This window comes from Lepidochelys kempii, chromosome 4 (genome assembly GCF_965140285.1).
Source record: "Lepidochelys kempii isolate rLepKem1 chromosome 4, rLepKem1.hap1, whole genome shotgun sequence".
NCBI lineage: Eukaryota > Metazoa > Chordata > Testudines > Cheloniidae > Lepidochelys > Lepidochelys kempii.
Window position 1 is genome coordinate 132,056,135 of NC_136383.1, and position 13,884 is coordinate 132,070,018.

At 39.3% G+C, this 13,884-nt stretch overlaps 1 protein-coding gene across 10 annotated transcripts in view; it reads right to left on the reverse strand.

Moving 5' to 3' along the window:
- CTNNA2 (catenin alpha 2) overlaps nucleotides 1-13,884 on the reverse strand; it is a 783,540-nt gene that overhangs the window by 155,575 nt on the left and 614,081 nt on the right. For all 10 annotated transcript variants that reach the window (XM_073342921.2, XM_073342914.2, XM_073342915.2 and 7 more), the window contains one exon: nucleotides 7,697-7,777. In XM_073342921.2, coding sequence (XP_073199022.2) covers nucleotides 7,697-7,777 — 81 coding nt within the window. The remainder of the gene's footprint in view (nucleotides 1-7,696; nucleotides 7,778-13,884) is intronic.

Genomic DNA, 13,884 nt, shown 5'->3' on the forward strand with positions numbered 1-13,884 from the left:
CTCAGGAATGGGAGTCCCAATCCTTGATATAGATAACTACATCATCCAAAGCTGATGTTATTAGGCCCTGTGATGAACATCAGCCACACTATCAGAGGCTCGTTCACCTGAACATCCACCAATGTGATATATGCCATCATGTACCAGCAATGCCCCTCTGCCATGTACATTGGTCAAACTGGACAGTCTTTACGTAAAAGAATAAATGGACACAAATCAGAAGTCAAGAATTATAACATTCATAAACCAGTCGGAGAACACTTCAATCTCTCTGGTCACGCGATTACAGACATGAAAGTTGCAATATTACAACAAAAAAACTTCAAATCCAGACTCCAGCGAGAGACTGCTGAATTGGAATTCATTTGCAAATTGGATTCAATTAACTTAGGCTTGAATAGAGACTGGGAGTGGCTAAGTCATTATGCAAGGTAACCTATTTCCCCTTGTTTTTTTCCTACCCTCCACCCCTTCAGACGTTCTTGTTAAACCCTGGATTTGTGCTGGAAATGGCCCACCTTGATTATCATACACATTGTAAGGAGAGTGGTCACTTTAGATAAGCTATTACCAACAGGAGAGTGGGTTTGTGTGTGTGGGGGGGGAGAGAAAACATGGATTTGTGCTGGAAATGGCCCAACTTGGTTATCATACACATTGTAAGGAGAGTGATCTCTTTAGATGGGCTATTGTCAGCGGGAGAGTGGGGTGAGGGGAGGTATTTTTTCATGCGTTGTGTGTATAAAAAGATCTTCTACTCTTTCCACAGTATGCATCCGATGAAGTGAGCTGTAGCTCACGAAAGCTTATGTTCAAATAAATTGGTTAGTCTCTAAGGTGCCACAAGTACTCCTTTTCTTTTTGCGAATACAGACTAACACGGCTGTTACCCTGAAACCTACATCATCCAAGTATGCCACTGCATATTGATTATGCTGTTGGAGTAATCGGTCCATCCAACATTGAAAAGTGGCCATCATCATGTGTTCCAAAGTGCACAATCTTAAATTAAAATAGGCCTAGTGGTGCAGAAAAAAGCCATCTTGTCCTAAGAATCTGTTTTAATGGCAAAGTGGGGGTAGTCTTAGCAGCTGTATTCCACAGTGATATGGCTTCCAGGTAGCTGGTGGCATAGTCCATGATGACAAGTATATGCTCATGTCCAGAAGCACTCCACTCTTGAGGTCCTATAAAGTCAATTCCAATTCTTTCAAAGGCAGTCTCCACCAAGGGGAGCAGTATTAGTGGAGCCCACAGGATTCCCCTAGGGATTGTTAATTGGAATTTGGGACATGAAGCACAGAAATTATCTATTTCTTAAAGACCCTTGACCAAAAGTATCAGGCAAGAAGCCTAGACTGGGTCTCGTCCTTCCCAAGATGTCTCGCATATTGTGTGTGCCAGATGCAGTAATTTGCTGCAATATACACAAGGTACTAGCAACTGTGTCTGTATCTCTTGTGTCTGCTAGTCTTGGTCTACATGATGTAACTGTAACATTATCCATTGACTTTCCCCTGCATGTTGATTTTTTCTCACATTAAGAAGGGTGCCATTAAACATTCAACATTTGCAATTCCGTAAATCTGTGGAAGCATGCTTCCTTCTAGTCTAAATATAGGAGGTTTCTGGACTTAGTACAGGAAGCTGGGTTGGTGAACAGTGAGCTTTTAATGGACCTCTATGTATGGGGAATAATATCAAAACTATCTGCAGGGCTCATCACTCTTTGCATAATACTCTGAAAACACCTGCCTATATGTTCACAGCATCACACAATAAAAATTAACTGTTTCAAGCCAATGACTGCTGTGAGTTTATAGAACAGTCATGATCCTACCGAAAAGTTTAGATTAACTGTGGCTCCTTCACTTTTTGCCATGCAAAAATAATCTGGTATGAGTACTTAAGTTCCAGATCAATTTTTTCTTCATTTGATGGAAGGGTTACACACAACTACCTGTTTTGGGTATAGTTTTCTGAAATACGGCACCATATGTGCATCAGTAAACATTATTTGTAGAGTAAATTAAACTGAGCCTTATAATTAGGCAGTAAGGAAATTACTGCAGACCTGAAAGAATAAATCAGCATTATTAAAACACTCTCCATTTCCTCTGAAGCACTCTCAAGTGTCATAAAAACTCAATGTCACAGTGATAAACATCTAGAAGAAATATATTTTGAGATGGGCAACAAAAAGACATGGGAATTCAAATAAGCCTTTTAAGTTCAAGTCCAAACCACCATTAAAATGAAGTTTAGGAACCAGCTCTTGCCCCTAACTTTGACATCAGATATTTAGATATTTATTTAAAGCAACTATTCATAGACTAAATATACTAATGATTCTATTAAATAGTAGAAGACAAAAATGGTTCCAGAAATGTATACCTTGCCAGAAACCTACACCTTTCTGAGTCCAATCCTACAAATGACAGGTTTCAGAGTAGCAGCCGTGTTAGTCTGTATTCACAAAAAGAAAAGGAGTACTTGTGGTACCTTAGAAACTAACCAATTTATTTGAACATAAGCTTTCGTGAGCTACAGCTCATTTCATCTGATGCATCCGATGAAGTGAGCTATAGCTCACGAAAGCTTATGCTCAAATAAATTGGTTAATCTCTAAGGTGTCACAAGTTCTCCTTTTCTTTTTGCAATCCTACAAAATGCCTCTAATTCACAGTATCTTCAGTGCTGGCAGTGACTTGAATGGAAGGTGAAAGAGCTCAGCACTTTGTTGTATTGTGCGTTCATTCCCTGTACTTTGAGTAATTTAGCGACATACCCAGATTTCTATCCAAGACCAATATACCTTTGTACCAGGCTTTAAATCAAATGATTTAATTAAAGTACATATATACACAAAAACAATAACAGTACATATGCACTAAACATTATACATGGCAAAATCAAGTGTCCCTTTGTGCTACCAAGTGATTTCACAGAAACAGCTTCCTGATTTCCACAACCAAGAGCAATAGAGGCACTGCAGTCGAAGCAGTGATATATTAAGCCTCAAGAAGGAAGCTGATGAGATTCCAATGAGGAAAGGCTGATGCTGCAAGTGGCCTTAGGTTCAAAGTTATATACAGGTTCACTCAGGGAGGAGTCACTTTCAGAAATGCTAACATTTTATCAGGAAGCATTCTGATGTAGCAGGATGAAGCAATGTCACCAATCACACTGCAAATTCTCTGGGGGACAACTGAAACTTCATCTCTGGTAATACAATGCAACCTTAGAAAGGGACGGTCAAATGGCTAATTTATTCATCTACAAGCTGACTACGTAACATGACTTTGCATCAACTTTGCCTCTGCAAAATAAGTTGCTAGCAAATGCTCATCTAAGACTTAATTTAAAGCTGCAAGCTCTTCTGGATATTCTACTATTACATAACAAATATATACAGCTTTTCAATCTTCAGTATTATTTTATAAACTATCTAATGAATCCTCACAAGGCCCCTGAATTGGGTATTGTGGAGCCTGTGAAGCTCTCAGCTACTATCATGAAGGAAGCCATGAACCCAGAGAGACAGATTTGAGTCCATAGACTAAGAACATTATGTAAGAGTTTATCCATGGTATAATTTGCATTATATGGGTTTAGATACCATAAAACCTACTCCAACAGCATACATTTTTCAGGGTTAGGTGTCTCCTTTGTCTAACAGCTTGGCCTAAAGGACATGTTTTTACTCCTGGAGACTCTAGTGTATACATGAATTTTCAATGGCTTTCAAAGTGCTGTAAAATAAGATTTTTTCCCAGAGTTCATAAGCAACGGTAATGCAACGTCCTCTAAATGGCGTTGCCCCACATAAGGAGCATAAAATAATATGTTGTCTCCCGAGTGCTAAGACAAGAGATGTAACAAGAAGGACCAAGGATATCCTGGAGAATGTTGTCTAATTCCACCTACTGTAGTCTACGCTAGAGAAAAAAATTACACAGAATCATGGATAGTTTCTGAGACCTGCAAAAAGTGCTAAAGATGGAGTTAAATCGAGAGGTTTTCTCAAAGATCCTTTTAGTAGGTTGATACAGAAAACCAATTAATAAGTGTGCCAATGATACAGAGGGTTTTATTTATGAATTATATAAACTTACATATAAATACATAATGTGTTTCATGGTTTTCTACAATTCGAAAGACTTGGACCACCAATGTATTTACTGAAAGGAAAATATCATCTCAGTGATTTTTGGATTTTAACTTTACAATCCTGATTCCTATTCTTTTATTATAACATCCTGTGAACTAAAGTTCTGCAGAGGACGTAAACTCCGTTTCACAGAAGACTGAGATTCTGCAACCTGTTTTCATGACTATTCAGAACTACACCCCCAAACTTCTAAATTCTCCACAACAGAAAGCTCCGATTTGGTTGCCATTGGTGTAGTTGTTTTGGAGAGGTCAAAACACTTTGATTGCTGTAACTTAAAGAAACACTGGCAAATAGTGGCTGAACCAGATCAGCTGCTAAACTGGAGGAGAGTCTGGGGCACAGAGACTGTGGCAGCAGAATTGACAGGTGGCAGCAGAAATCACCACCTGCGGTGGTGACAGTGGAACAGCTGGTAGACTGCTAACTCTACTCCCAATGATCTGTAACCATGTTGGCTATCACTGTGCCTTCAGCCTGCATGTAAGCCAAATTCTTCCCTGCTTATCTTTGTTCCAATGTTACTGCAGAGTCACAGTGTCTCAAAGATTGTGTGTACATGCTGTTTCCGATTAGCTGTAATATTTAAACGATAAGAGTTATTATTTTTTCTCAGTAGAGAGAACATACAAACAAAATAACTGGCAATAGCATGTTTCTCTCTGCTGTGATCTTTCTTGTCAGCTGGAGCATGGTGTGAAGGATGTTTCCAATTTAGGGGGGCTGGTTTGTTTTCTTTACACAAACTTGTGTGTATAAAAAAGCAAAAAATCCTGCCAATTGGCACAACTTGTTATCTGACACAGAACTCTCTGCTTTTCCCAAACAACTGAAAACAAAGTAAGTGGCAGCAAGAAGCAGTAGGTTGCTGTGGGACACTTGCTTCTAAGCACTGATTCAGTCTGACTCAGTTTGATATTATTCTCATTCACAGTTGACATAAAGGTGTAAAAATTATATCTACGTAATATTTTTCAAATACCCAGAAGATTCAAAGTGATGATTATACAAGGTGTTATTCCTCCAAAAGAGGAAAAACTGATACTGCTAGAAATTGTGAGATGGATTTTTTAACACCAGATTCCCCACCCACAACCACGTCAGCATGTTTGTGCATTGCTTTGTCTAACTAAATAAAAACCTCAATGAGATCTGGAGTAGAGTGACCTGGGAAAAAGAAATCAGTCTGACTGCTGAAGCCTGGGAAGAGAGCCCTTTCTGAGAGATGGAAGACAATCCGTCCCTTGCCCACAAATTCATTTTGTAGATCACTCAGTTCTAGGGCAATAACAATGAGCTTGGGGAGTCTGATTGACAAGAACTGAAAGAGGCTCCTACTCGAAAAAGTGACTCCGTAAAAAGGGTATTATTCTGCTTAGCGTATGTGCAATGTGCCTCAGGTAGCACATGACCAGGATTCATCACCAAATTTGGTCTGCTAGTTGGATCATTAGCTTCCCTGGCCCAGGCCAGATACTGATGGGGAGCACGACATGAACACTGAACCATACCCCCGGATGGCATGATGCAGCTCCACATTTGTTGTCCCTGAAAAAATGTCTGCTTATAATTTGATTAATTCACAAGTAAAAAGATTGCAAACTGCCAGGCTTGCACTCTCAAACTTGGTTCATTTCTTCTTGAACCTCACTGCCCATAATAAAGAATCTGTTGGACAAATCCTGCCAAGTCCACTGGGCAACCCCATACATGCAAACACCCTGTCTTCAAATGATGTCCTCAGTGACACCGGTGTAATATCATTGCTTACGTGGGGTTGCTTATCTGTAACTGAGTGGAGATTAGCACACATTCTCTTGATGATGCAGAAGGAGAAACAGAAAGCAGTTTATGTCTCTTAGCTGTGGACAATTTCCCCTCTGATTATACACTCTTCAGTGCAGTGACTCTGTCTTCCTGTTCATTTCCATACCACCTACTACATTTGTGATTTGATTATAATGAGAAGGGCTTTGGGCCACTACCATAACTCGAATAAATAACAGACTCTTCAGGGCTAGCAGGAATAAAACAGAGTTAGAATGTTAGAGGTTTTGGTTCCAATTCTACAAAAACTGACATACACTTAACTTTGCTCACATGATTAGCTCCAACTTATTTTTGTGATTGAAGTAGTAGAGATGATGCCAAATGCACACAAGGAGCAGTTGTGTTGAGTAAGGAGATGCCATTTTTACATAGTCCCATCTGAGACAGGAACCTGATTTCAGACGTGAGCAATACAAGTGTCTGCTGGGAGCCCCACACAGAATAGCAACTCGTGTGTTGACCTTGTACTTCACTCTAGCAGTGGGAACAGAGTGAGAAACAAGATGTGGTGCAAACCACACTCTTGCAGTTTGAGGTCTCACAAATCAGGAGGCTGGACCTGCAGAGAGACAGTATTTTTCTGCTCTCATTAACTGTAGCAACAGAGATAATGTTAGCTTTTCTACAGCATGGCTGATGATTCATACTGTGTGGGGGTCCAACTATAGCACATTGTAAAACTGCAATGTTTTTATTATTACGGTATTGCAATGGGCATTGAGGCCAATATTTTCAAATCTGGGTGTCAAAAGGGAAGTAGCTAAATGTATGGCCTAATTTTCAAGGTGATGAGCACGAACATACATAAAAACTGTGGATGCCTAGCACCACTGCAAGCAAGGCTACTTAGACAGGTACCTAAATACAGACTTAGGTGCTTATGTCATCATGCTTATTTGCATAGTTTGGTCTGTTTGTGTACAGCAAAGGTCTGATTGGCCAGCCGATCCTTTCTGACAATGTCTCAACCATGGACCAACTCAGAGCTGGGATTTCATCACCCAAAAGAGGAGGAAGATCCTTCTACCCTTAATGTGAAATTGGTAAAACACCAAGGAGATTTAATTTAGAGGGAAACATCCAACTCCATCCTCCCCGACTCAATTTCCCATCCCCAGTTGCAGAGTTTTGCATCATATTATTCTGTTACAAAATACATTGCCTAGTAGAATAAGAAAAAAAACATAGTATGGAAAAAGCAATAAGCACCTTTTCACTTCTGTTTTTCCATCTTCTCCCTATTCATATGCCGTTTCCATTTAACAAGCATTTTAGCTGAGTTTCCTTTTAAAATGTTAGAGGCTTTGGCTCCCATCCTACAAACACTTACACATGTGCTTAACGTTTATCACATGAATAGTTTAGTGTATTTCAATGGGACTACTCATGTGAGCAAAGATAAGCATGTACGTCGGTAGCTGCACAACTGGCTTTAGTGGTTCCCGGGTTAACTAAAGCTTAGAGTGTTTCCCTTCTCCCAGACATAAAGAGCACTGGGTGATTCATCTAGCAGGTAATTCAGTTTCTCCATTGTTACTCAGCAGGTACCAAACCTGCTGCCACCATTAATTATAATGTAATAATAAATTGTAAACAAATCATGCATTTTTCTAATTCTACTCGTGTCAAAGAGAGTCTGAACATGCAGAACAATGACTTTCTTGAAAATGAACATGCATAATGAACACAAAGTACCTGTCTTCGCAGATCCCTCGTTTTTTTGGTCATCTTATCAATGGCAATGTTCAGTGGGTCCCCTTTTTCTTTTCTCCCAGTCTATTTAAAAAAATATGTTTTTACAGTTAGAAAAAAACAGTTCAAGGATGCAAAAAAGTACAGTCTAAATATATAGGTTTTAAAATTCTGAAAATGTATCAAAAGAAGCATTTCAAAAGCCACCTAAATATCTATGTATACATGCAGTAAATCTATCTCTGTATTGTTTGCACCCATCACAGCACAAATCAAGGTTTCTTTTCAATATACGTTATCAACCACACTATTAGGGGGACGCTGCTGTGTATAGCAGATTTTTGAACAATTCATAAAAGGATAAAAAAGGGAGATTAATGTGACTCACTAGACCGTTCAGAACTTTTGCACTGATACATTATGTTTGCATGCTATAGCACTTGCTGCCAAAATCTGGCAAGACCTCTCACTATATAACAAATATTAAGAGTTTCTAATCTCTGTCCTGCCAGGCGGTGGGTATGTTAAACACGATAATAAGCAGCAAAACAGCTTGAGGACAGAATGAAAATGTTCCATATGACTGTAACAAGAATTGTACTGGCAGACGTTAGATATAGTATAAAGGAGACTTCCACTTAAAACGCTCTCTTGTGCAGGAAGTCTCGAAGCACAGATTCTCAATGAAGATTAAAAAGGGGAGGGGAAGAAAGGGGAAGTTTTTTGCAGCTTAGTGTTAAAAAAAAAAAAGTTTTAAAATTCCAAGGTACAAAAAAGCTTTAAGTGACTGTCAGATGTATTATCTTTCTTTTAAGAGAAGGCTGCTTCTTAAAGATTTGTTAAATTTTGTATCACATTGAAATCCATTTGATAAGGGTTTTTTTTTATGAACAACAAAGTTCTCTTCAATCCTTTCTCCCATTTTCTTTTCCCACATCTGTTTTCAAATATCATATTTACAATTATCCCCCACATACCATTAACCAAGATTTTGTACTTCCAACAGAGCCTAACTGCATATGTTTCTAGGATCTACTGAAAATTCACTTTCAAAAGGTTTTTTAAACATACCCTTTCAATAATGATTTCTCTAAGACATATGACTATGCTATCAACTCTAAACGGTCATCTTCTCATCCTCCGCTTTAACAAGTTAGCTGAGTCAATGTTTGACTTGTATTACTGTAATGTTAATTTTGATAAAAGGCCAATGCATTTATAATCATTCAGGAATCTGTAAATCCTCTTTTCTCAATCTCGAAATTCAAACATTACAGTAGCAAACGACAATAGGATTTCAAACAAAATACAATTTTACTCCTTAGGTTCAGAAAAAAAAAATCAATGATAAACCGACTGAAGTGAATTGTACACACCCACAGGAGAGAACAGGAACAATATACCCCTTCAATATTTTACAACAGAAGATATTTGTGTAGCCCACTGGTGAGTTTGCATTACAGGTGTGTCTTTCCCCCTACCCCAAGTCCCTAGTGTGTCAGTCAAGTTAGTGGGCACCATGTTTTTAAGTGGTTAGCCTACAGTTTGTCAAGGTGAAATTTAACATAAAAAAGGAAAGAGATTTGGACTGATATGATATGTAATCAAAACATATTTAAATTGTGGCAACAGAAGAGAGATTGTCAAGTGTGCTGGTCTATATAATATATAAATACAGTCGAGGTGCTAGTTTAAACTTAGAATATAAAGTGGTACTCTCATAAAAAAAAATCCAGTAACTCTGTTATATATATATATATATATATATATTAACTGTTTGCAGTAACAAGGGTTGGTGACATTAGTATTCAATGCCACTTTCATTTCTCTGTTGCGTGACTCCATGTATGTAATGTTATGTAAGGTCTCTCTTTCTCCTCTCTCATCTAGCTGGCTACCGGGTGAAGTTCTGATCACAGAGCTGTGGCAAGAGGTACAACTGTATGAAATGTTTTAATCCACATTTATTGCTGTCATAGGGATAATACCTCATTGTTATGTAAAAAGAGCTGCTGATAAACAATGCAAGTTACTCTGCATATTAGCAAAATGATAATAATTAATAAGCTAATCAACAGAATTTAAAGCCACTTCAGGATGAACTTTTTAAATAGTCACATCACTACGCAACAATTGACTAGCATTTTTGTACTAATTTGGTGCAGTGTAAATTTTTCTTGGGTCCTTCCTTGATTTCTGTGATGCAGGATCAAGCAATTCCATTTAGCACCCATTAAAATGGATCATAAAGCTGCCCTGACCAGGCAGCTGGTAATTCCCCCAGAGTTCAACCCTCTCAGTGCAGGGGCCAAGCCAGGGCTGATGAGGGACAAAGATAGAGCGTGCTGTGCTGTGGCTATCTCCAGCCATTCTAAGAGCCATTGCAAGGCACAATAATTTGTAGCAGCGAACCTGAGGATTGTCTAAATTATGCCATGGACTGAACCAAAATCAAAAGTCCTGGGGGAGAACAGAGATGGGATACATCCATATTTTTCTCGTTTCCCCTCCCCCTCACAACCAGGTCCTGTGCAAGCAGAACTCTACTGTAGCTGAGGATCTAGCCTTTGCAATTCAGTTGTGAATGTCCCGAATGTAATTTCTTGGGAGACTGTTCTGATGTCTTACACGACTACTCACGCTCAGGATAATTCTGGGTGACATTCAGCCTAAATGTACACCATCTTAATTTCAACACATGATTTTGATTGACCCAACATGCTTTGGAAGTCATGTCACTCCCTCCTGAGAAATTCCTCTGTCATTGCTGTTTACATTTCTAAAGGGTTACAATGCCTCCCCCAGTACACAGTTTTAAACAGGAGAGCAAGACAAACACCTTAAATAAACAGCATTATTGGCAAAAATGGTAGGGCACATGATGTTACATAGCATCCAGCAGCTCTGTCAAATCCCATCTGTTGTTGGCTGAAAATTTATATGTTATAAAAATGTATTTATTGTAGTCTTTAAAAACTCTTGTATAGAAATTGTTACGGGGAAGATCTTCTGCCTGCGTTCCTTGAAGGGAACTGACTGACAAAATGAGGCCTATACCCAATATCATGGTATTTCTCTGTTCCTCCCTTCCAATCCAGGGGGCATGAAAAGTACTTTGGAAGTGTGAGAGAGAGATGCAGAACCAATGGCATGTGTGGAAGAAGGGAATGTGGGGCCCACACAGCCCCAGACATGGGAGGGAGAAGGAAATGGGAGGCCCAAAGAGGCTCTGGCATGAGTAACCCAGATACAGGGGAAGGTGGAGATGCGGGGCACACGCATCAGCTTCAGCCAGGTCAGTGATTCCAGCATCACAACTCAAGCTTAACTATTCACATATTATATCTCTGTCAGGACATTTTCACATTACCATCTCCATCAATTTTAGTACCATCCAAATAGCCTGGGAGCCATTCCTCGCCTTGTCTGATTTCTTTTCAGCAAACTGGGATGGGTCTTTTTCAATGGGCTCCTGACAAGTATTTGGGGGGAGGGATAGCTCAGTGGTTTGAGCATTGGCCTGCTAAACCCAAGGCTGTGAATTCAATCCCTGAGGGGGCCATTTAGGGGGTTCTGGGGCAAAACTGGGGATTGGTCCTGCTTTGAGCAGGGGGTTGGACTAGATGACCTCCTGAGGTCCCTTCCAACTCTGATATTCTATGAATCTATTAGTGATTATCTTCAAAAAACTGTGGAAGATGAGAAAGATTCCAGAGGATGGGAAACGGACAAATATAATTCCAATCTATAAAAAAGGGAAATAAGGACAACCCAGGAAATTACAGACCAATCAGCTTAACTTCAGTACCCAGAAAAATAATGGAGCAAATAATTAAACAATAGATTTGCAAACACCTAGAGGATAATAAGGTGATAAGTAACAGTCCGCAAGGATTTGTTAAGAACAAATTGCATCAAACCAACCTAAAAGCTTTCTTTGCCAGGGTAACAAGCCTTGTGACTAGGGGGGAAAGCCATTCCCAGAGAGCAGTTATCAGTGGTTTACAGTCAAACTGGAAGGGCATATCTAGTGGGGTCCTGCAGGGGTCAGTTCTGGATCCAGTTCTGTTCAATATCTTCATCAATGATTGAGATAATGGTATAGAGAGTACTCTTATAAAGTTTGCAGACAATTTTGCAAAAAAAGCAATTATCATTCTGGGATGTATTAGCAGGAGTTTTGTAGAGAAGACATGAGAAATAATTCTTCTGCTCTACTCCTCGCTGATTAGGCCTCAGCTGGAATATTGTGTCCAGTTCTGGGCTCCACATTTCAGGAAAGATGTGGACAAATGAGATAAAGTCCAGAGAAGAGCAACAAAAATGATTAAAGGTCTAGAAAACATGACATGGGAGAGAAGATTGAAAAAACTGGATTAGTTTAGTCTAGAGAAGAGAAGACGGAGAGGGGACATGATAACAGTTTTCAAGTACATACAAGGTTGTTACAAGGAGAAGGGAGAAAAATTGTTCTTCTTAACCTCTGAGGATAGGACAAGAAGCAATGGGCTTAAATTGCAGCAAGGGCAGTTTAGGTTGGACATTAGGAAAAACTTCCTGTCAGGATGGTTAAGCACTGGAATAAATTGCATAGGGAATTTGTGGAATCTCCATCACTGGAGATATTTAAGAGCAGGTTAGACAAACACCTGTCAGGGATGGTCTAGATAATAATCAATCCTGCCATGAATGAAGGGGACTGGACTTGATGACCTCTTGAGGTCCCTTCCAGTCCTATGATTTCATTGTTTCTGTGATGTCTATTAGCTGGGAAATGGGGATTTCATTACTCTCACAGCCTCAGCTTCCACTACAGTCTCAATTTATGGGAGCAGCCAAGCTAAGAATTTCCCCCTCCCACTCCCAGATAACTTCTCAGATGGTTTGTAAGCCTAAAAAGCTATTTACACATAAAACGTTGGAGAGCACAGAGTGCTCAGCCTCCATGAACAACCAAGTGTGTGACACTCCAGTTATTTCCCCCCTCTCAAAACTCAACAGTCAAAAATACTTCCTGAACCATGAAACAGAAAAAAACATTAACTGGCCTCCATAAATTGAGCAAAGTCAAAGTCAACAGTTGCCACAGAGTTATTTTTAAGCTAATACAATAACTCAATTTACTTAGAGCAAATAACGAGAGTATCCCAAATACTCCACGCACAGAATTAGGAGTCAGTGTGGAAGGAATTTCATCCGCCAGTGCAATGAGGTGTTCTAACTTGTAGTGGTTTTTATTCTTAAGACAATTTTCTCATGAGCTGTTCACAGGTGCATGAAACTGAATTAAAGGTATATCTTTCTCTCTAAACATATTTCCATAACCATGATACCTGCTATTCCTTATACCTGCTTAGTAATCAAGACCCACTTTGACCAGCTTGAAGGCATTTACAGAACATTCTTTTGCAGCCCTAGAAATCAGTATGGGGAAAAGAGTTGGGGAATACACTACGGTGTATTGTGTATGTGATGTTATCAGACTTTAGGGAGGAGGCTTAGCTATTACAGAGGAACTCTGCTGCCAGTTTTGCATAAAATTAAATACTACACAAATGTGAGTTATTAGAGTTAAAAAAAAACAACTCCTGAAACTGACACACACAACACAACTAAGGGTGAATTTATATTTTTTTAATATTGGAGGTGCTTAGATAATTGTGATGATGAACATTATTATAAAGGCATAGAGATGAAAAAGGGACCTTGAGCTGAGATCATGTATGCTGAATAATCACCCGACTGAGCATTATTACTCAGCCTCAAAAGCCTCAAAAGCTAGATTTGATTAGCCAGAAGAAAGGTGACTGTAAACCCACGTACAAACAGGGCTGAGGTAGGTGCTACACAGGAATCAAAGTTGCTTCTGTGATTACAGAGCTGCATTGTTCTGGTGCAGACAGACGGCACATTTGTTGTTATGTCACCAATAAAAAGGAAGACTTCAAAGTAAAAAGTATGGAAGAAACTACCCACTTCTCCCTTTAAGACATCTTATCTGGAAGGCTAGACAGAATAATGGTTCAATTTATTACAATACAAAAAAAAAAAACCCTTCTCCAGCTGTGTGAGAAGGAATCAGAAGATGCTATCGTTTTTACACACTCAGACACCTTCTGTCTTCTCTGCTCAGATAAGTGAAAGCTGGGATAGCTCAGTCTCATCATGTATGACATGCTGCATGACCAAGA